At 33.7% G+C, this 25,537-nt stretch overlaps 1 protein-coding gene across 2 annotated transcripts in view; it reads right to left on the reverse strand.

The window, feature by feature from the left end:
* LOC149424825 (agrin-like) overlaps window positions 1-25,537 on the reverse strand; it is a 236,183-nt gene that overhangs the window by 140,594 nt on the left and 70,052 nt on the right. The window contains exon 4 of one of the 2 annotated variants that reach the window (XM_089650819.1): window positions 5,994-6,239. The exons of the other annotated variant lie outside the window; for it this stretch is intronic. Coding sequence (XP_089506945.1) covers window positions 5,994-6,239 — 246 coding nt within the window. The remainder of the gene's footprint in view (window positions 1-5,993; window positions 6,240-25,537) is intronic. 2 annotated transcript variants of the gene reach the window in all.

Raw genomic sequence — 25,537 nt, forward strand, 5'->3', positions numbered from 1 at the left:
TCAGAAAGCGAACTTTGCTTAAAATGAAAAATGCAATATTAATAACTTCCTTTACAACTTATTCCGATTAATTTTGTAGGGTTGTGCTTCCTCTTTTGTTATCTAACGTTTTGGACAGTGTCCGCCACCAGGGTACGTGTTTAGATTACGTTTAAGTGTGTGTTTAACTTCCCTAAGAGTATGGGATTCACCCACTGGATTCTAGCTTTGAGATACCTGTATGGTATTCAGGTTAAAATATGTGTATTTTTGCATTTTACCAGTGGATTACAAAATCCTATTTATTTTCTGAATCTTTTTCTGTTCATATTTTCATTGGGAAATATTAATTTTATTTTCAAGAGTTGTCATATGAAAATTTTGCTAAAGCTTTAATAAGTACTTTGAGGTTCAGTTAAAAAAATCTTTGCACCCTCGTTTTACACCCGGGACAGTAATATTTTTTCAGTAAATAATTCCGTTATCGTGCCACGTCCTGTGTTATTATTGTCAAAAGGTACTCAGGGCGGTGGCTGAGTTTTCTTTCATAGTAAAATAAAGATCCTAACCTTAAATCAGAGCCATGATAAAAATGATGAGAAACATAAAAAGGTGTTATGTATTGCATAAAAACATTTTTATTTTAGTTTTCCCAGATTAAGGTCTGAATGAATTTTCCAGTTTTTATATCGTTGGAAGTCTGCCGGTGTCGCCTATAAAAGCGTAAAAACCATTACACCTAACATTTTATTAGCAATAAAAAGAGAAACACTACGACCGGAAAATGATAAAAGAATTCGTAGATTTTAAATGCTATTGATTATTGTTTTCATTCCAAGGATAGAAGTAGCTAATAGTTTGAGCATTTTGTTTCTTTAACAGATAATAAAGTGCTAATATTACCAAATGACATTTAAAAAAAAAACAAACTAAAATTAACGATATAATATCATTTTCATTTTATCTGTTTATATAGATTGAAGCAATGGACTGGTGATTTGTCTTTTAGATGACGTGTATTTTTTAGAAGTCCAATTTAATTTCCTTGAATTTTAATGAATAAGCTTAAGATTTCTAATAGCCTTTGGGATCTATGGCATCCACAATTAAGTGGATAGGAAAATGATATTGGGAAGAGGCTGGTAAAAAATTCTACACCCTTCATTTCGCGTTACTTAACAGAACCATTTCACGTAACATTCTGGATGATTTAACTCTAGTTTGTTTTTTTTCTTTAATTTTCGAGTTTGATGTATTTTTTTGTGGTACTTATTTCGTGTGGGATTGAATTCAACGTGTAAAGGGTAATTTGATTAATTAGTGATTTTAGTAGCATTTTGCACTGTTATATTGTCCCCCTTGTGCTAGCGATTCGATGCCGCGTACATTTTTAGTAGCAATGTTTCATCAGCATAATAAATATTATTGATCACTTGGCTATTCACGGTAATGCCATCCACACACTCTCTCAAGGCACCGTTAAATATGACGGGGTTGTAAAGTTATACATATTATTGAATTACACTGGCGACAGTTTGAAGCCCCTGACTACATGTAATTTACCGTACATTTGTCTAAAGAATCTTATATTGCTTGGAGTTACTATATCAGACCGGCTCAAGTATCGGGGATCCAAAGAAGCCCGAGTAAATCAGGCCTCCAAGAAGTTGGGCGTCTTGTACAGGGCTAGAAGATTCTTCAACAGTGACCAACTGCTGACCCTGTACAAGTCTCAAGTCCGCCCAAATATTGAATTTGGGAGCCACCTTTGGGCTGGTGCCCCAAAATACTTAATAAGCCTGCTTGAATCTGTGCAAAGGAGAGCGATCCGTCTGATTGAAAATCCGTTGTTAACAGACCGATTGCCTTCTCTAATGCATAGACGCAATGTCTGTTCAACAGGTATTTCAATGGAGCCTGCTCCAAGGAGCTAGCAGCATTGATTCCTGATGCACCGGTGCACGTGCGCGAAACTCGACGGACACGAACTGAACACCCGTTCACGGTTGACGTTGGCTTCATGAGAACGGGCCGTTTTTACGACTCGTTTTTGTGTAAGTCGGCTCGTATGTGGAACGAGCTACCAGCATCTGTTTTTCCTTCCTCCTATAATCCGAGCCTCTTCAAGGCCCACATTAACAAATCCCTTCCTACAGCCCCTACCTTATTCCGCCTCACAACGCCGCCCAACCGGGTGGTGACATAGTTCCCCTGTCTGTACACTTCACAGGCAGAGACACTCTTGTGAGGTGTCACATAAAAATAAAAAATAAATATTATTTGTTAAATATTTTTTTACATTTTTTTAACACTCTACTTAGGATTAGAATAATTCTTCATTCTCTCATGAAGTTAACCCTATCTTCCAGGTATCCGAATAGAGTCTTGCCAACACCATGCTATGTTTGGTGACTTTACACTCTTTCCAGGGGTGCCCGGGTTTATGGGGTGAGGTTTGACCAGGTTGTGGCTGGGCGGACGGATGCATCTCCCCACCAACTGACTAACGGGTCGGATTGGCAGAGATACCGTTTGAGAGGCCATTTGACCTCTCCTGCCAGACTCGCTCATCACTCAAAGCAGTAGAAAGGATAGATTATTTTGTCCTAATACCGTTTTCCTTCCCAGAGCTTCCTATCTTGCCTTTTCTTACTAAAAACTGCAACATTTTCTGCTATGAATATCCCCAAGAAAAGTTTTAAGACGGTGGTTCATAAAGTTTTTTGTTTAATATTCAGAAAAGATTGTATGTAAATATCTTAAGAGAAAAAATCTTCAGTCAACCTGAAATTAAAGCCATCCTCTTGGTAAATATTACTTACGTAGTCTCACGTCTCGATTACTGCAACGGCATTTATGCCAGCCTTCCAAAATATCAAATTGACAAACTTCAATCAGTGTTTAATGCAGCAGCACGGCTCATAACCGGGGTTTCAATATATTTGCACATTTCAGAATACCTTCGTTACCTTCACTGGCTCAAGTGCTCTGAAAGAATCCAGTAAAAACTGTGCTGGATGGTGTTTAAATCCATCCATGAAATGGCCCCACCTTACATCTCTGAACTATGCGTCTCGAAAAACACTGGTCTGGGGCAGTCAACTCTTAGATCAGCAACCTCATCAGCTGTAGGCAGACTGATAGAACCTAAGCGCAAACCAAATACTAAGTTTGGTGATAGCGCTTTTGGAGTATCTGGGCCGAAGGCTGGGAATAAACTCCCTTCTAAACTAAGATCCATAACAAGTCCAACAGAATTCAGGTCTAAACTAAAAACTTACCTTTTTAAGCTGTCATACCCTTAAATTAAATATACCATTCCTGAGAGAAAGTCTAGTTATATCCAATTGTCTAATTATGTCCTAAATCCTTTATCTAAATTTCGCTAATAAACAATTAGATAATTTTAATTAAGTGTAATCTCAAGTGACCTACCAGGTAAGTATTGTACTGTATATTATCTCCATAAATAGTTAGTAATAACATAGATCACTGTAGAAATTATTATAAATTTGTACAGCGCCCTTGAGGTAATTTTGCACAAAAACGGCGCTATACAAGTCATCCAATTATTATTATTATTATTAAGATATTTAAACGTTTTATTGAATGGCGTAATGCGAAGCAAAAATAATAAAATAAATTTACATCATTGATGTCGGATCCTTTGATAAATCTATTTTGATAAAATATCACCCATACTCGTGCTCCATGCTACCTGGAAAAGCTAACAGAATTAAAATTTTGTTGAAGACCTACTAAAATGTGCTCACAAACAGAAAACAGGTTGAACTTCTAATAACAAGGTTGTGGTATTGTGTGAAATTCAAAGTGGTTTACCTACTACCCCATGAATGAAACCCGTTCTTTTCATATGTGAAAAGATTGGTTTGTTTTTTTTTAATTAGATTATAATAATATCTAAGTTGTTTTTTCTTATAACACAGATAAAAATCATCCGGCATTTTACAATATTGTAATATGTGTTTGTCGTATCGCACGCGATCGTGATAAAACGTTTTAAATGTTATGTTCACTTTCAAATTCGAGTTTATTTTAGGGCTCTTGGTAATTTACATATTATATTATATTTGTGTTCGCAATCACACGTGGTTCATAATACGGCATTTAGGGTGATATTAAAGTGATGTTAGGGGTGATAAGGCATCAATCACCTTTGCCGGAGGCTGTGTATCATCCCAAAGGGGGCGTGCCCCATCCCTCCCCTCTTGCACCCCCTCTTTCTCCGTGATGTAGATTAATTGAGACATACCCATGAGTAGATTTTAGGGAAATACATTCCAAAGCAGAATTCGGGATCTTTCCTCATCTTATATGTACATCTTGGAAGGCCGTCGATTTACTTCAATCACTTTCAGGCGTTAAATCAGTTATTCGATAATTTGCAATAATTATCAGTTCATTTTCACCGTAATACTGTTACCTATGAGCCTTTCAAAGGGTTTTATAATTCCTAACCAACGGATTTATCATATTTATTTAATAAAAAATAATTCTGTGATTTTTTCTGAAAACATAGAAATGATTTATATTATTTAGATTATCAAATATTATTACGTGCAACTAAACTATGCCTAAGTACCAAACTATTAACACTACTGTAGTGATATGTTTTACATGTTTATACACTTCACAGTAGTTCTAGACTGGAATCAATCACTAACATTAAATGATTTATTTTTAATCCCATCTAATGATAAAAATTAATTATCAAATCCGAAATATTATTAGTTGCCTCTATAAGGGGCGACACAACGTACGAGAAGCCGCTCCCAACCAACAAGTAAGTTATTAAATACTTTTTAGAACATTTATGGCAAGGTAAGTGTACACCATCATAGTCACAAATGGTTTCACACTTTAGTTTGCCCTTTTGACTGCTTAATTATTTATTTTCTGCTTGGGAGCAGCTCAAGTACATTCTTCGGCCCGTTTGAAAGCAAGTATTGATGATGCTAAAACATTTCCTGGTAGAAATGACATGTTACATGAAATATTTGGTTTTAAAAGTTATAAAGTGAAAGAGCCAAACTCAATGTCCGGAAAATTTCACGTTGTAAAAAATGTATAAACAATTTACAATAAACGTGTAATATTATTATTTAGGCTAGAATAAACAGATTCTAATTATATTTTTAGTACTTGAACCCGCAATCTCCCCCAACCCGCAATATAAAATTTGACGAGCTTTGGGACCAACTCGTCCCTGTGTAATAGTATAATTCCATAGCGAGGGGCATCAGGCATCAGATGTGATCCTTCTATTCTACTATTCATGTGTGTAGTTTACGTGTAATGGAACGGTAGAGAACTGTTAGGGTGTTAGACCACGGGGCTGTGATTCCGCCATTTGTTCATAATATGAAAAAGTGCCTGATCATCTTAATCCCGGCCAAACTATTTAGTTTGTTTTATTTGTTTTACAAGGGAGATTGTGTACCTTCAGGAAAAGTTTGTTGATTCTCCCTAACTTCTTGTTTGTATGTATTTGATTGTATTAGTTGAGTTGAATTGCCTTTTGATGTTTTCCGCTTTGTTCTGGCTTTGGGCATGTGAATGTTGTAAAGTTAGTAAAACAGTATTCCCCAATAAATTAAATACTTACATACTTGAAATTGAAAAATGTTTTATGAACACCCGTTAGTACCGGTAGTACCCATGAGTTTATGAACTTCATAAGTAAGTATAATTTTGAAAGAGTGATCTTTTGTTTCAAAAACTACTGAATTGATGAGATGCAACATGAAAAAAAGATGAGTGTATTATTACTATTATATGGTGCAAAAATTCTAAAATTATGTTATCATGTGGAAGGCTAAGTTGTATAATGATAATAACATTGTTGTTGTTCATATATGATTACGCTAGTCATAACATGGCTTGATACTAAGGAGATTGGATGTGACAATACTGGAAATGAGATTTAAATCTCGATGTTGGGAAAAACTAAAGAGGTATTCAACTTGTGACTACGTTGGTGCGTGAATACATACCACATTCCCCTTCATGAAGAACCCTGATATTAAGGCGTCGCTCACAGGCGTCCCGGCGCAGGTCGCAGTGCGATCGGTAGGTGCGGGCGTCTGTGGCGCACACGGGTCCCCCTTGGCCCCCGGAGGCCGAGCCCGCCGCGCTGCTACCAGCGGAGCCGCAGTCCGCCGGACACTGGCAGCGAGCCCGCCCATCCAACCCTATCACGCACAGAGCGCCCCAGCGGCAAAACGTCTTCTCGCAGGGCTCTGCAAGGTGATTAATCAATCGGTTCAATTACACTCTGAATCCAACCAAACTAACAACTAAACAATCACAAGTCGGCTATCACCGCTTTTAGGGACGAACAAAAAGGACCGCTACTTCTACCCGTTAGCTATGTTTATATACAGAAGTATTTTATCATTTGGAAAGCGCTTCAAATAAGGAAAAATTCTACCCATTGAACTACAGTAAATTGAAAGCTTTGTCTTTACTTCGAAGAGTACCCTTTTCCACATTTCTTCAAATAAATACTTAACTGGAGATATTAGGAGGAATAATGATTTTGAAACAAAAAATTAAAACGACAATGTTTTTCACGTGAGGTAAACAGTAGAGACGTGTCCACAACGCGCCGTGCTTTCGTGTTTTTTTTTTCTCCTTGCATCTTCGCAATATTTTCACCTTTGTTTTAGAAATTTGGAAACGTATTTTTTTATAATTGGAGCAAATATCAACGGTCAACATTAGCAAAAAGCAATTTTACCACATTGTGTTTTGAAGCTTTAGTCTTCCTCGGCAAAGCGCCTTTGCAAGCATTTACAAAAATAACGATATACATTATTTTTCTTTCATTATTTTATTTCATTATGGAAAGATTGCAGAGTATAAAGGACAAGAAAACACGGAAAATCTTTGTCTTGAAGCAAACAATTGCAACCGTCGGATACTGATACCATACCAAGGGATTCTGAATAGTAGACAAAATATTTATAAACAAAATCCCATCTATGGGAATTTGTTAATAACATTTTTTGTACATGCTTCTCAATAGATCGAGTCTTTTAAATCCTAAAAAAAAATCTTTTCAAATGAATTACATTTTGACTAGCGAAAGCTCGGGGGTTTTGCAAATTGGTAAAAATATGATCAAATAAGCTCCAGTGGTTAGAAACTGTAATATTTTTTAAACGGCGTCTTTATTTTTAGCTGCCAAAGAAATTAAACTCACTCACATTCTTGATTTATTAATTTCCTATGCGAATTCAATTTTTGTGCTGAAGCAAGTTGAATGGGATTTATAGGAAAGTAACACACGGCGTTGTTTGTCTTTAGTATCTCCGGCCACCAAACTTCGCAAAGTACACAAGGGTGAATTTGCTGTGGCTCGGAATTTTGTCCCCGACTCAGCCAAAGGATCCGAAATCCTCCTACATACGTACCTCACTACCTTAAATAAAAAGGAGCGCGAAATTTGAATATGCTAACAGTGGGAGACAGTAAACAACCTTTTGAAGGGCATTATTCCTTGGGAGTTATAGGGTATTTAAATCGATAGTAAGGGATATGACACGTAAAACTGGCAGATCATAAAAATACATGGTTGGTTTTAAAATAAAAAAAATAAAAAGGCCAATGGTATTTTTAAGTATGTCTTTGTTTTAAGTGATTGGTTGTACTAAATTATTGTGCATCTAGCGTAGACCCGTAAAATTTAGATCGAATACTTTTTTACCGTTTATTAATGATGTCGTTACTGAATTTGATACTAATGTTCATGAGGCTTTTTGCCGACGATCTAAAGCTTTTTCAACTAATAAAAGACAATAAATGATTTTATTCACATTCAAATAAAATTGGTGCAAAATTTATTTAAACATTAGTAAATGCCACATAGTAAGATTTTTTAGAATACATCAACGATTCAACATTCAATATAAAATTAACAATGCTACTCTCATCTCTGTAAATTTAATTAATGATCTTGGCATCATTTTTGATTCCAAATTTAAATTTCATTCCAACATCAGTACAACAACAAATAAATGATTTAAAATGCTTGGGTTCATTTTCCTAAATGGCAGAGACCTTAAAAACTTATCAACATTAAAAATCTTATATTCTTCTTTAGTTTTTAAGTCAAGTCGAATATAATTCTTCTATCTGGTCAACTCACTTTGAAATCCACTCTGATTCCATTGAAAAAAATCAGCATAAATTTATAAGATATGTTAACTTTAAATTCGGTCTTCCAATAGAAACTATAAATTACAACCATTTGATAAAAGAATTGAAATTATCAAAACTTTCTGATTGATGACGGGTTTCCGAATTGAATTTAACTTTTAAAATTTTTAATAGAATTGTAGACCGCCCTGATTTATTGAGTCTAATCACCTTCAACATAGTCATACTTACCTTGATTATAAACAGTTGGCAATAATTTCGCAGAAATTGTAGATATGTTCAATTGCACGGTATATAGTTACAAGAAGACTATGGCAACATACCTGAATAATATTATTAACTAAGCTACACATAATAATATTCTTCTACATTTCATTTCCATATGACGAATAGCATATTTTTATTTCCTAATTACTGCTACACTACACTATTATATTTATTAAATGTTTTTAAAAGCCCGCATGGGCGTGGAATATGTCAATAAATAAAAACTAAAGGGTATTATAATTGTTGGATTTGTGAAACTGAAAGTTTTTTTCGAATGTTTGCATTTTAAAAACAATCATTGTCAATTTTTAATCACATTCGACCAGAAATTTACCTGTTAAATGAACACTCTCGGTAAACTTTAAAAATCACGAAATTTGTCAATAATTAAAAATTTCAACTTTAGAGTTATTTATTAAAAAAAATAAAATTATTTTCTGACTGTAAACTCCATTACCGCTTGTCTGAATTCACACAATCAGTTAAAAAATTTAAAATTAAATCAAAGTTTAGTCTATTGGCCGTGGATAATTTTACACGGGAATATTTCACTTCACGCACCATCAACTTTAAAATGTGTGTGTTATAATAACCCTGAGATAAAATTAAACAGAGGTAGTGCTTGTTTACTCGTGATAAGTCTTCTCAAGAAGGAGGTTAAAACGGCCCTTTATAAAATATTCCAATCTCCAGGTTCATAATTAGAGAGCTATCCGCTCTTTCACTACTGTGATAATCGGCTAATTTACGAACATTTATACTATCATAATAATGTAAAGTGTATTTGTACCTCATTTCGGAATCAAAGTAAGACTCAATATGATAACCATGGTGGAATAATGGTTTTAGCTTTATTATTTAGTGTAACCCTAGTGATTTCCCAATTCAATTTTTCTACATTTACCCACTTCAAGGACCCACATCCGAGAAAACAACTGATATTTTGTTAATAAAACATATGATTATACTTATTTCTACATTGTGGATAATATTAGCGCCTCTCAATTGAAAATTTTAAACAGAAAAATCAGAAAAAGATTCGGTCGCATTTAGGAAATGATCTCAGATGAAATTTTTGTTTTTTTTTTCGATTTAAGGCGATGCCATACGTAGTAATGCAAAATCATGTGTTTTGTTTTGAAAGTTTTGTCGCCTAGAAATGTTTCAGATGCTTTAATTAAATACTGCGAGTAGAATACATCTTGGCCTTTAAAATAATCGAGTATTTTTTAGATTAGTCTTTTTATAAGTCCAGAAAAAAATTAAAAGTAAAAGCCTATGAAAACTGCTTTAAAGTTCAAAATCTCCTACTTACGAACCCATTTTCGGTTATGATTTTATTGTATTATGTGGCAAATTAAGTTATTCATAAAATGATCGAAAAAAATTAAATATTTATGCCTGAACATCCACAAAATAAAATAAAAGGCACTTTTTGGCCATGTTCTTTTCTTGCATAAATCAAAACAGGCGGATGGTGTTAAGCGGGAATTTAAACCTTATCGCCATCTACGCAAGGGTTGTTATTGATAGCGGCTCAATATAAAATATTACACGACGTAGTGCATCGCCTTAAAACATTTCCAATATACGACCGAATCTTTTTCTGTTTAAAATTTTAGTTTGAGAACCGCTAATATTGTCTTAAGTGATTAAATATTACAATCGGAGGTTTTACTCATTAATTTATTAATTCGTCCTTGTCCGTTTATAAAGTAATTCTTTTTTATATTCGCTCTGGTCCATTTGAAAATAATAGTTTGTTGTAATTTTTTACAATATAATTTTAATAAAAAAAAATTGTACAGTCAATGTATACCATGGTCACTCTACATATTTACTGCATTATACTGTAATAAACTGAATGGAATTAGCTTAATAGGTACCCAATTCGTGGAAACATTAATGTAACAGTATTTTTCTCTCAATATATAATCTTTGAGTTTTCTTTATTATTTTGTAAAATTATTAACCTCTACACAGGCTTGTTTAAGTGAACTTAAAATTTCTTACGTAAAAAAATACATGTAAAGAAACAATAATTTAATAACAAAAACAATGCTCGAAACCCCATTTGCTTGGCACAGGTTTGAAATCAATCTTCGCTCTATTTTGTTTATATAACATAATACGTATGAGAGATACAGTTTAACCTTCGGTTTAACTCACAGTTAAGTCTAATTTGACATGAACGAGGGCGTTGAGTAAGCCGAAACTCAAAAAGAAGTCCGTGAGCGGTTCCGAAACTTGGCTTGCAAGTTTGGCACGCGGAAAATTAAACTAGAGCTGGGTAGACCATTTTTTCACTTTGTTTTCGCCTGGTTCGATGCCAAACTTACAAAAATACTGTCCGCTGAAGAAGTGATGTCTTTTGAAATGTCAAATGCTAGACTACACTATTATTGCAATTAATGTCTATTGAATTTGCCAACCCAACTTCTTCACACATAATATGTTTTATTTGACATCTGAAAAATGAAAATAGTAGAATCTAGGTTACATTTTAATTACCATTAACTTTCACATGCCTGATGGAAGCAGTGGCATTCAATCAATAGAGATCAAATAATTCCATTTGCAACAAATCTTTTTTTTCTTGCTAGATCAATCCCGATGAGTTACAAAACTCATTGTAAGACGAGAAAAACTTACATGCATTATGTATCAGGGGCATCCAATCAAAAGAGATCACATTATTCGATTTTCAATTTGCAATATATATACGTATATATTTTTATTTCTTGCTAGAGCAATCTCGATGAGTTACGAAACTCATAGTAGGACGATAATGACTTACAATACATATGAACTGTAGACGTATGTCATTATTTTCGGTTTCTTTTGTAATAAATGAATTTGACGTTTTCAATTATGGTTTTGAAAGTGGATACTAAGCTGAACTATATGAAATTCATGATACTGAAAAACGATAAAAATACTATTTTAAAATCAACATAGGTACATTATAAGACTAAAACGATAAAATAGGCACAAGTATTGTTTAGTTGTTTATTATTAAATCCGCATCAATCAAGCAGTATCTCACTCATTGCATTTCTTCCAGAATCCGTTACTTATTTGGTTGTCAGTATTTCGGGCTAAACCTCCTTTGTCATTAATTCCAGCCCTTATGCCTCATCACGTTTCGGCGTTTCATAAGGGTGCGTGTGGCACTTATGGCTTTACAGACCTGTTTTTGCCAGTAGATGTAGATTTCAGCATGGCCGAGAAAAAAATAAAATAATGTACCAAGCAGTTTGTCGTCGGATAAATTTTCTTTGAACCCTTGGTGGAAGAACTATAAGGTATGCGTTGTATGGGTTTCTTTGATTTTTTTTCTATTTAAATGGTTGTTGGATTTTTATTCAATGTTAACAGAATCGGCGCTCTCCGTCGCACAAAAGGAAAATAAAGGCAAGACAAGAATTAATTTATTTAAAAAATCAAGGGACGTACTTAACCAGTGATTCTTGACTATATTTTGAGTAAAATATTTATGAGAAAATTTCGGTCTCAGATGAAATTTTGAGATTATTTTTTTATTTTTCATTTATTTTCGAATAATGATTTGAAAAAAAAATCTCCCATATGTGTAACCACACCACTTTCTGGTAACTTAACCGCCCAAACCCCTAGGATCGACCAAAATATCATTTACATTTTTAACTCCAAATACACTGGTTAAATTAAGTTAAGTACGTCCCTTGACGTCCTGTATAATGTTATGAAACCATGCCTACTATTTTCAAGTATTTTTTTTTTAAATTTATTTATTTCATTCAGTACAGGATCTATAAATTTATACATTAACTAGGAATCCAGTTTTAGGACTGGAAAAATTAAGATAAATTAACTCAATATTTTGAGAAAAAATTAAAAAAAAAAAAAAAAACATAAAGTTAGTTGATGTTTGTTTACCAAATTATATTAAAACGATGATAATATAAGAGATACATATACTTAAGAATGAAAACATAAAAATTATTGGCAACTGGTGTTGGCAATGCATATTTTATAAATCAAAAGAACCAAAATTAATCTTACACACATGTTTTGTAAATAGATTAAAATTTGATATTAAAATTATTAACAGATTAGCTCCACAGTTAAACCCAAGAATATCTTCTACTAACCGGGTTATTAAATTTTATGTAACATAGTGTTAATTTGTATATCCGCTTCACAATTTCAATAAATAAATTATTTTTTTTAAGTTAACTTATCTTTCATTTTAATAATAAATAATAAAATTATTTTTTTTAGGAAAATTAAATCATGTTATAATAATGCTTGGATAAATGCTTGTACCTAATTTTCAATTTCGTGAGCCTGGCGTATCTCATTAAAACTGTTTTTTTTACATTAACTCACACCACACAGGAAGTCTTGTGTCATCTTTAAGAATGCTGTGTCGGGGGTCTCTTTTAGAGAAAGGAAGGTCCGAAAGTTATGGGAAGGAAAAAGGTATGAGGAGTGCAACGCTCCCACTCCCACTACGGTGCAACGCTATGGGTCGAGAGAGAGTCCTGCTGAAGAGGTTAAACGGTTTCCCTCAACCATTCTCTCCTGACCGGACACGCCACGCAGTAGGTGGGCAAACGCAGGGCCGCCAAGAACTAGTCAAACCCCATGAACCTGGGCGCCCCTGCTCAGTCACCAAACGTAGCAAATCACTTGGGGTGACCTATGTCAGGGGTGTTGGTTATACAATAAATGTTGTTTAAAAAATATTTTTCTTTTTAAATATCTAAACGTACAGTTTATGTCTATAAAACTGTCAGCTTATTTTAGTATCTTTAAGAATTTAGAATGTCACGAACGTGAATATGCAACTTGAAGGTATCAGAATCGATTACGAAGTCCTCGGTGAATCTTTTTCACTTTTGACTTAACGCAGTGTTTGAACCTCGAATTCTCGGGTACAATAGATCACCGGAGAGTGACAGTTTTTAGTTAATACTTTTTGTTAACTTCCTCCGACATCCGGCTTCTCCGGAAGGTCAACTTCTGGGGAGGAAGCGGGAAGCGGGAAGCGGGAAGCGGGAAGAGGCGGGCTTCGGCACAATGTCCGCGTACATTTCGCACCCTTAATCCTCGAGGAAGGCGATGAAGACATTTATTTTACTTTATTACTTCCCGGTACCTATAAGGTACTTGCCTTAAGAATGCATATTTAAACAGCTTGGAGTATTTACAAAGCTCTTTATTAGCCTACAATTGAGTTTTATTGCCATAAGATTTCAGCTTTTGTTAAATGTTTCTGAAGTTCATTACCGCTTTAAGAATGTTTTACTACTATTGTATTATTCCTACAATTAAACAAAATAATACCTCACAAGAGTCTCAACTGCTCGGAGTCTGTGTGACTATCGCATCCCCAATAAACGTGGGTTGTTACAGCGAATGGAGTGAAATGAATTGCGTATATAGTATTCTATTTAAATTCGGTCTATTTATTGGCGAACAATGTTTAGACTAAAAAAATAAGGGGATTCAATACAATGCAGCGGTGTTGGTTATCCAATGAATGGTTCCCTGGGTGGCGGTATCCATACCCGCCTACCAAATCTGTAATGGTGGTTTTTAACCAGGCGACACTGAGTGTTTCTTTCGCGATGAACTTTGCGGTCAATACATTTTTATTATTATTAATTTATTTTATTTGTCTATGGCATAATATATAAAAGCCCGCGAGTTCTGAACCAGCGTTCTTTGACTTCGAAACCGCAAAAGTTAGTGTTAGGCAAGATAATCGTTAATATTATTCAAAGAAACATTTTATGAAATACATATCACCAAAATATTTATCTTGGTATCGATTTGAACCTATTAGAATATCTAACGTGGACGTTTGCAATAATTCTATGTAGATATTTCTCACAGCCTTGTTTAATTTAAATTTATTTGACGTGTAATTAATCAAAAATAAATATGTCAAGCCGACAAATATTTTTAGTTGTTAGTGGTTTCCCTCACAGAACTTTGTGGTTACCGAGAATCATGAAAAGGGTATTTTGAACGTCAAATATTTCACTCATTTAATAAATTTAAACAGATGTACTGCATTATGTTTGAGAAATACATTTTGTTTTTATATACATTAACTCAACGAAAATAATTTCCTTCAGAGCCTATGTCAGGGCTATTGTGACAAATGTCAACACTATACATATGTACATATAACAATAATGACATTTCTCATATGACAAATGTCAACAGTGTACATATGTACATTGTACATAAATAGTTCGTTATTTCATTTTTTGGCCGACAGTAAAGATTTGTGTGTCAATCTGCACAGGGTGTGGTTTTTCTGTAAATTGATCATTTTCTTTGATCCCAAGGTTGTTAAAATCCCGATCGCGGCAAAAAAACTTTTTTCTCTTGTTTTTTTCCATTCAATGCATCAAGTTTTATATGACTCCGTGATTTAATACTTATTTCAAAGAACTTGGAAAAAAATGTTTTTTTCCAGTATAAAAAAATAATATCATAAATGACAAACTACAAGAATTTTATATATTTAGAATTGCCTTTATATTTGCATGCTTTGATTAAAGCAGTAAAACTGTTGTTGGGATGCTGAGAAGCCATAATTTTTTTAATAAACAAATTCATGGCTGAAATATAAAAATAATTTTCAAATTTGAATGCGTTTTATTCTGAAAATCACTATGATGTCAATTAAAATTACATAAAAACGGGCGGATGTTAAAAGATCCCTTTGTTTGGGCAACAATGAACTCTTGCGGGAATATTTTTAAAGAGAACATGTACTGTAGGGGGAAGGCAAGGAACAACATTTGGGCTGTATAAAAAGTTTTGATGCCTTCAGATTTAATTTAATACCAGTAAAGTTTATCCTAGAATGAACTTTACTTTTCTTAGCATATATTACACAGGGAAAATTTTATTTTTATAAATTCAGTAATGATGGTTTTCAAGTTATTTTTCGCACATATTTCGTTACAAGTTTAATCAAACCTTTCAACATTCGATCCAATGATGATGTTTTGTAATACTTTCTTTGGTGACACATATTTCGTATATGAGAAAAAATGAGAGGAGCAATTTCCGACACATTATACGACTTTCGTTGTGACTTATGTGTTTTCCAGAAATTGAAAAAATATAGTAGAAATTTAGCTACGGAGGGACAACGTTTAACAGACCGCATAAGGCAAAGTTGGTGAAAATAACTCCAGAGGTTGTGCCAGGAGAGGCTGGTCCTGCTATGAACAGAGGCCGCTGACATGGCCTAGGACAGGGATGCCTGAAAGTGCTTTATCGAAGCAATGGATCCCCAACCAGAATACGAAAAATGGAAATAAATGGGTTATTTTTTAAATATTGCATAGAAACATAAATAAATATTTTCTTATAAGCCAAATCATTTATCTCAAAATGTCCTTTGAAACATCTGAAAGTTAAAATGATTTTTAATAATATTTATTTCGTAAAAAATACCTTTAAAATGACATGATGTTGTTAAACTGATATTGTGAGTTAAGATCGCTTTTTTCATGGGTCCGGAAAACAGCAGCGAAACGTTCTGTATTTAATTTACTTCACAGGGGTATTACGTTTGCGGGTTTCTACGGAAAAAAATATATCTGAAGTACCTGTAGATTTACTTACTCCTTTTATAAAATAATAAAAATGCTCTTGTCAAAAATAAACCAAAACAAATATAGATAGACAGTTTTACTGAAGACCCACATTTTTTTATAGTCGAGATGGACTGAATTTTTACATGTAAAAACACCAAATGATTTAGGTTATGCGAGGTTATTTTAAATCATGGATGTAATTTGCACTGAAAACAGTTTTTTGCCAGTCCATAACAAACACATTTATCACTTCGAAAATGAAGTGGCCTAATGCTCTCCTCAGTTGAAAGAATTTAATAACATTTTCATCTCCGGCTTCCTATATTAGAAAATGGAATTGGTACATCCCCTTAATAAACCAATGGCCGAGCTGAAATATTATTTTTCGATCCATTTCCGTTTTGGCTCAGTTCCCTCCATCTAAGGCTTTCTCTACTCCGTCGCACCCCTCAATCTTCCGATCCTTCCGATCTCCCCATCTCCCATCTCCAGTCTCCCCTGCAAGGCTGACAACCGATTCTTATCCAAATTATATCCTTAGCGCAAAAAACATTTTAAATAACTACTGTGGTTTCATCTGAAACGAGTTTGCTTTTACATTCTTAAAGATTATTTTTAAAATTATTTAGAATATAATGGTTACATTTGAAACTGTGTACGACCAGTGACCACATCTACCCTGATGATTGATAAACCAAAACTGTCCGAAAGAAGAAATATGGCTTACCACTCAAAGAATTTGTTTTCATTTGAATTAAATAATTGGATTGACCTAGTACAAAAAATTTAAAAAACTAGACCGTACAGAACAGAATTGAGAGTTGTTCTCATGACGTAAATATTTTTATTTATTTTAGTTGTCACTGTACTAACTATTCAACTTCACTGTTAACTGCCGCCACATTTATAAACTCTTCGACTGAATAATAGAGCTGTTTTAATTTAATGAAAATAAATTGAACCAATGATCATACTCCAAAATTTTGTAATTAAAAACGTTCAAATACTATCCAACCAGCTTTTTACACTAATAACATTTTTTCAAATATATATAAACATAGAATAACAAGATCTGGATGATATTTTAAGCAAATCGGGGGTCTATAAATTAATTTATCACGATTATAACTTTTTATACTCTGTTGAGGACCACCTTAGATTTTTTAATAATTATTATTATTCTGAATTTGCCACAATCAAAATATAACCACATTTTAAACAAATAATTCTTTTGATAAAATTAAATAGTGGTGTATAGAAAGCTATTTATTTTTGTAAATTTAAAATGACGCCAAGTGAATTTGCGATTATTGAAAAATATGTTTAAGGTTATAACTTGCACGAGCACGTTATGCAATGCAAAAGTACTACAATAAAAGCAGTTTTTTTGTAAATTAAGGCCCATAATAGTTTGCCGTTTCAGATATTGTATGAATTAGGCATTTAAATCATTCAGGTGACTTCCTGCTGCTGTTGTCAATGATATATTTTAACAGGCAGTCCGAGTTGGTAGACGTGAAACTTGTGCCAAGTTTAATTTCTGTTACCAACTACTGCTGTGTAATGAGTCTACAATAAATTTTATTCCGGCGTTTCTAAAAATTTTGTATTGTATAACCAACATTTTTAAATTATCATTTTTCAAGTAATAGTAATATTAATTGGGTGATTCGTATTTGTATTTTTTACGTTAACTCCACACAGGAGACTCAAAATAAAACAATTTACGTCAGGGCCTATTTCCTCTTTGGGGACGCTGTGTGGATGGTCTTTTTAGGGGAAGGAAGGATAGGAAGGTCTGGGAAGGAAAAATATATTAGGGGTGGGTAGGAATCCGGGAGTCACTGGCTCAAGGAGTGACAGATGTATGAACCCATCCCTCCCTTGCGGTGCAAGATAATAGATCGAGAGAGTTCAGCTGAACTAGAGGTCAAAAGATCTCCTTCAACTGACCTCTGTCCGTCCAGCCAAGCTGGTGGGCAGCCGCATCCACTGCAAAGACCTGGACAAATCTCACCCAATAAATCCGGTACCCATGCTTAGTCACTTACAACCTGTGGTGACCTATTGTGAAGGTTATGGTTCCATACTTTTCTCTTAAATTGGATATTTTACAGCGCATTTTTCGTGAAAATAACATCAAGGCTGCTGTGAGTATGACGAGTAATTGAAAATGGGGTTAGCGTAAAACCCTGCGTAACATCTTTCATATTACTGTTTGTATCGAACGTGAAAACAAGATTTACTGCATTTGACTCGATTGCGACTAAGGTTGAACACCTGGCAAGTTTGATGACCCCTTTTTCTAAGACATAATGTTTACGAGTTGAAGAATGCACAACAGTAATCGGTTACTAAGCGAATCGAGCCGGAGAAAAATCAAAATATTGACAAACCAGTCACTGTGCGAAATTATTATTCTCACCTAAAAATACCTGCGTCTGAAACAAAAACAATTTGTGGTAAAGATATTGACGTCACAAGAGGGCTTGCTAGAGAAATTATAAATAGCTAAAAACACTACAATATTCGGCAGTCAAAATTCAAAAATTAACACGAGTGGACGGAAAACCTCCAGTTAAATCGCGATCTGTTAATTATAATTAAAAATTATAAATTCCCGAGTGTCAACTGAATCCTCCATCACGGCACAATCATTTTTTAAGATTACAACTATTTCTAACGAGCTGTTTACGGCCGGCACTCTATCAGCTGAATCAGACGCATATTTAATCATTACAATAATGAGGCGTCTCCGTGTGCCGGCTCTTATAATCAAACGACTGAACTGCCCACTGCCGGTGATCACCTAGAGGCTGGCCAATCCCTGCTGCATTGATGCTGAAACCTAGAAGCCGGCCAATTCTTCCTAGCTACCAACTGAATTAGCCAATGATGCTGAAAACCTAGAAGCCGGCCAATTCTTCCTGGCTACCAACTGATTTAGCCATTGATGCTGAAAACCTAGAAGCCGGCCAATTCTTCCTGGCTACCAACTGAATTAGCGAATGATGCTGAAAACCTAGAGGCCGGCCAATTCTTCCTGGCTACCAACTGAATTAGCGAATGATGCTGAAAACCTAGAGGCCGGCCAATTCTCCCTGGCTACCAACTGAATTGGCCATTGATGCTGAAACCCTAGAGGCTGGCCAATTATTCCTGGCTACCGACTGAATTAGCCATTGATGCTGAAGCCTAGAGGCTGGCCGATTCCTGCTGGCTACCAATTGAACTGGCCACTGCTCCAGAAGTCGCCTACGCCATTGCTGTATCGTATGGTGCGATGATGCACAATGTGCTCCAATCTGAAATTATCGCTGAAAGAATTCCGGTTGTATCAGTTTTCTATCTGTGTTTTAAAATCCCAGTTATATTGAAATACATATAACTATTTCTCGTGAATTGGATTGGCTGTAAAAAATAGGAATTACCTATAAGCTACATCCCTTTGTACGTTCTGTATACCAGTGCAATACTTGTAATTAAAATGTGAATTTTGATTCGAATCGTCTTTCTTTTATGATGGTTTGGATAGAACACCTCACGGTGTTTTACTTAAATCATTACCCAGGTTGAGGACTGATGTGTGCCGGTGCTTATTATTTACAGTCTTTTCTTGTGCAGGCAAACATGTGCCGTACACTGTTCATTAACGATTTTGTGTGAGAATCATTAAATATTTATATTTCATGTAGATATATATGAATACCTACAATAGGGTAAGTTTATGACAGTGATGCACAACCTTTTTAGCTAAAGAGCCACTTTACCTATTTATCAAAAGATCGCGAGCTCCATTGAATACCAATTGGATTTTGGTCCTCTCCCGAAAAAGCCTGCTCTTGATTTTACCATCATCTTCTTGAGATCACACTCTTCTGATAGACCCAGCTGGATAAGTCGCTTTGCGATAAGTACTTTGGTTATTCTTACAATTTATGACAATTCATGCATGCTATGAAAAAACAGACTTAAAAACTATTCTTGATGGTGGTATTCTCTGTTACCTGCTCTGCTAAAAGTGCCTCCCCTACTTAAAAAAAAAATTTACATAAAAAAAACGAAAGACTCACTGCTGTGTGCCTCAATTTCCGGACGTAAAACTAGTTTCACTAGGGAAAGAAAAATATTCAAAGTAGAAACAGAACTGAGTTTGAGCTTCTGAAAACAGTTATTTCAGTGTGTAAAGGCTCCAACCCTGCAGCTCTCCCTCTGTCATCTGATTCCCATCCCAACCCTCCCCCCCGTCCTCATCCCTCCTGATATCCTGTTCGCGATCGCAGATATTATGCGCATTCTAAATTAGATATCTCTTCAAGTCTGCCACATTTGTGCTTATCCCGTCGGATGCAGATAAACACACACATACAATCACATGGCAGGGGAATGTGACTGCGACTCATTTATGATGCAGGAGTGTGTGCAGGGGGGGCACCTTTCAAACATCAAATATCAATGTTTGTGTATTTTGCTGTTTTTTATATTAATTTTACGCTATAATCTTAATTTTTCTGAGTTCTATATTTGGTTCGTTTGAAAAAGGCAGCTTAATGATTTCATCAAAAACACAGTTACAAAATTAGATAAATGATTTTAATGGCACATAATAGTAGTTGAAATAAAAGACGTAAATTTAAGTAGAATTTTTTTTTAAATTGCGTTAGGTTGATTTTAAAGTGGTCGATATATTAGCTGCTTTAGACAAGTTTTTTAAATTGCGTTAGGTTGATTTTAAAGTGGTCGATATATTAGCTGCTTTAGACAAGTTTTTTAAATTGCGTTAGGTTGATTTTAAAGTGGTCGATATATTAGCTGCTTTAGACAAGTTTTTTAAATTGCGTTAGGTTGATTTTAAAGTGGTCGATATATTAGCTGCTTTAGACAAGTTTTTTAGTGTTTTTGACGTCAGGATAACTTTTCTGTTATTGTTTATAAAAATCTGTTTGAATTTAATTTGTTTTGTGCGTTATAATAATATGCATTTTATTTTCTACAATTCTGTTCTATTTTTTTTCCTCATATCTTACACAAGTAAAAAATCTTTAATTGTAAAAGGTATAGTGCAAAAAAAAAACTGTAAAATTCAACTGTTGATTTCCAAGCATCAATTAATAAATAAATTTTGCGAATTTATAGGAATAATGAGCTGATCTGAGGGACAGATAAAAATCCTATTATGTTAGAGTAAACTAGGTATATTATATATGGTATATAGTATACTAGCTATACTACACGGATATCGATGATAAAATTTCACATCTCAAATAATAAAGACAAAAGCTATCATGTAAAATTTCTAATGAATCGAAATATCTACCATTGAAATTTGTCTTTTTTCTTCAGGTCCAATGGTCCAGATTTAGAAACAGTTTTTAAATTTAATTAAATTTTTCCATTCAGTGTAATTAAATCACAATATATATAGTTTTAAAAAAATTTTCAACCACATTACAAACATTCGAGTTCTATTGGCGCACTACGGTAAATATAAGTTGGTACGTTGTTCGTTTTAAATAGCCGCTGTATATTGAAAAAGTTTTGAAAGCCAGCGCTGTGGCGGATCCAGCCGGCCGCGGCGGCCCATATTAAGGGACTTCAAATTCAGCAAAACTCTTACTAAAATTCTGCATTAAGTGCAGAACGAAGAAGTCATTAAAGTCTTTTGCCATTGCAGAAGCTCCGAGAGATTTTGTACTGATCGAGAATGAGAGATATAAAGGAAAAATGCTTTCAATTTTTGAAATCAAAAATATGTGTATCAAATTCTCTATGGTTAATAAGAGGTAAAAAAAACATTGCACTTAGCTTACAAAATTCACTTATTTAAAAGTTGTTGATTATTTTGTGGAGAGAAGAAAGGATTAATTTGTTTAAAATTTAAAACATCTCAATTACTGTTATTAAATTAATTGTGAAATCAGATATGAGCGCATCAGCAGAATGCTAACTGGTCAATAAATAATAGTAACAATAACATTGAAATTGCAGATTCCTGTCATTATTCAGGGAACATGTTGTTTTGTCTTCTGCCACTTGTCTTGTATTTGGCCACGACTTGACGCCCATAGTCCGACAGTCTGAAACCAATGCTGAAACTTGCCAACGCTGAAACATTATATCTTTGTATTTCGTTACGTATCGTATCATATCCCCTCAGTCCTCTCAGTTTGTCATATAAAGAAAATAATGAACGTCAAATAGGTTTCAAACTCGGTAGATAAGTAATGTTCTATGCATATTATACTGGTTATGAGAACATATTTGAAAACCTCACTTATAATACATATTTTAAATATAAAGCAGAAAATCTGTTTCTGTATCCCTTATCACTTTAAAAATTCTCTAATTAAGTTTGCACAGTTTTGGTGTCTGGAATTTCTAGACTAGGGTCGTCATTAATTTGTCATACATATGACTAACATCAATATTAGCTGTAGAGATGAAAATTATTAATAATACGTATATAAGCTGTAGAGATAAATATTTTTATTAATAAAGGAGATTAAAATTATAAAAATATCATATTAGATGTAGAGATGAAATTATTAAAAAATACGTATATTAGCTATAGAGATTAATATTATTATAAATACATACATTAGCTATGGAGATGAATATTATTATAAATAAGTATATTAGCTATAGAGATAAATATTATTATAAATACGTATATAAATGCTATAGAGATAAATATTATTATAAATACGTATATAAGCTATAGAGATAGATATTATTATAAATACGTATATTAGCCATAGAGATGAATATTTCCAAATTATTGTCGATAAAATACAACAAATTATATTGCTTTATTGTTTATTTTACAGTCAAAAATAGTTTTATGAAACGGAAAAAATAATAATAAAATAAGTATGACAGTGCATATTATTAAAACACAATCGTCTTAAATTAAGGGTAACAATGGGTAAAATGGGATTTGCCAATCGAGTGACAAAACGACCACCCACATACATTGCAGGATGTGTCCAGAGTACAGAGTGTAGGGTCACCAGGGTACTGTTTTCCTGAGTGATAAGCCACGAGGGCCGCATGCTTTCCTGAAAAGACTTCAGGAAACGGAAAGGTCAAGATACGCAGGAAGCGATGAAATCAATCACCCTTTCAGCCAGATATCTCCCGGTGTCCGCATGCCATTGTTGACGTGTCAACCCATATCTGACTGGTAGATGTCGGCTTTTAAATAGAACAGGTGATTTAAAGGTAACTGACAATTTCCGACGAGAATTTACATTTACAATACATACGTACGAGTAGATAGTAGTAAATATATATATATATATATATATATATATATATATATATATATATATATATATATTTTTTTTTATATTTGACATTTTTTAAAGTTTAACATTAAGCTTTTGAAAAATGGATTTATGGTTGTATTTTCAAAATCCTGTCGACATAGAAAGGGTCAAGGGTGACTAAAAAAGGAGTAAGCGAAACACGGCATGCTACCATGCATGATTTATAAGTTACAGGGATCCTAAGGGTCATAACTCACAACTGCCGTTGAGATTCTTTAGACCCTAAGAGTTGGAACTCTCAACTGCGTGTAAGGGACTCTTTGAAACCGAAGAGTCACAATTCACAACTGCCTTTGATACTCTTGGGACCCTAAAAGTCACAATAACTGCTGTTGAGACCCTTTTCAGAGACTCTTTGGGCCCCAAGAGTTACAACTGACACTGTGTAGATAAAGGGAGTGGGGAGGGAAAGAGATGATTATGGTTAATATCGGAAAAAAATGCTATTCAGACCTGGTTACCAATTACGGCTTATAATATGCCATTTCAAGCCGTGTTTCGATTCTAAATAATGGTCTTAAGTTTTTTTTTGTTAGTTCAGAACAGTTACAAAATACTTGGTAATAAAACGAAAATTAACAAAATACAAACATAAGAGGAAATATAAAAAAAATATATGTTAACAAAAATTCCACAGGCAAAAGTTATAAATTTTTTTTAACATATTTCGATGTTTTAAGTTTTTTTAAATTGTACATAAATTATAACTATTACAAAAAATCTTATTTTTTACCGAAAATTTATATTAAATGAGGTTATGAGCGAGATTAAATTTAAATAAAAAGAAAATGAGGAAAAATCTGTCTAGGAGTAGATACTATATTATAGTTGATTACTGTTCAGACTTGCCAGAAAAATATATCTATTTTAGTGAATTTTAGCCGTGATTTCGTATATTTTTATAGGAGCTAATTTCTTGAGGCAACATGGTCGCTTCGAAGGTTGTATGTAGTGAATTGTACATTTTATCAGCAATAAAATTAATATGTTTTTGACAAATTATTATAAGCAATTATTAGTTTATAAGCAATAATTAGTTGCTTGAAATATCCATGCAGATTGAAAATATCTACCGAGTAAAAATAAATTCCACCGACGGCAATTGAACCCGCACCTTCTGATGTCCGGTCAGGTGCTCTGAGACCACTGAGCTACGTCGGCTTATTTCCAACAAACCAAATAATTCAATATGTACTAGTACTTCAATCAACAATTACTGCTTGTAATATTTTTTCACCTGTAAACAACCAACTTTATTATCCGCGGGAGATATTTTAGATTTGTATGGATATTTCAAGCAACTTATTATTTTTATTGTTTAATGATAAACTAATGTTTATAAGACAAGGTTTTATGCATAGCATAAAGAATATCAACGTAGCTCAGTGGTTACAGAGCACCTGACCGGACATCAGAAGGCACGGGTTCAATTCCCGTTGGCGGCATTTATTTTTACTCGGGAGATATTTTTAATTTGTATTAATATTTCAGGTGACTAATTATCGCTTATCATTATTTGTCAACTAATTATTGCTTATAATAATTTGTTATCCTTTAAAATACCTCGTCTTATTAACGTTAGTTTATCATTAAAAAATAATAATATGTTCTTGGTCAAATCTGGTTTTGCAAAAGAGTACTGCATACACTCAAGTGCCATGTCTCTGTTTAGAATGGTTTAAATTTTTATTTTCGGATATATGTAAATAAATTTTAGATATTGAATGCTGCAAGTTTGTCTTAGGTCTAAAATAACATCTTATTATAACATTTTTTTTTGAAGAATAAGTTTTTATTTAATTCTACTTAATCCTCAAAATTGGGTAATTGTACTAAATACCGACAGAAAAAAAATTCAATACCCTGGTCAAATTATCTTGAGAAGAAACAAGATTATTAAGATTAAGAAAAAAAAAATAATTAGTATTTGTAAAGTTCAAGTATTTCACCTAAAAATGTAGACAATTTGTCTCAACGCCATCTAGTGAGAGAGTTAGCACTTACAATGCCTTTCTCATATAAAATAAAGTTGGTTGTTCTCAGGTGAAAAAATGTAACAAGCAGTAATTGTTGAATGAAACACTAGCATATATTGAATAATTTCGCGGGTAAGAGATAAGCCTCCATAGCTCAGTGGTCAGAGCTTTCGACCGGAAATCGAAGGGACACGGG

This window comes from Hesperophylax consimilis, chromosome 3, assembly GCF_061612785.1.
Source record: "Hesperophylax consimilis isolate HC1 chromosome 3, BYU_Hcon_1.0, whole genome shotgun sequence".
Taxonomy (NCBI): domain Eukaryota; kingdom Metazoa; phylum Arthropoda; class Insecta; order Trichoptera; family Limnephilidae; genus Hesperophylax; species Hesperophylax consimilis.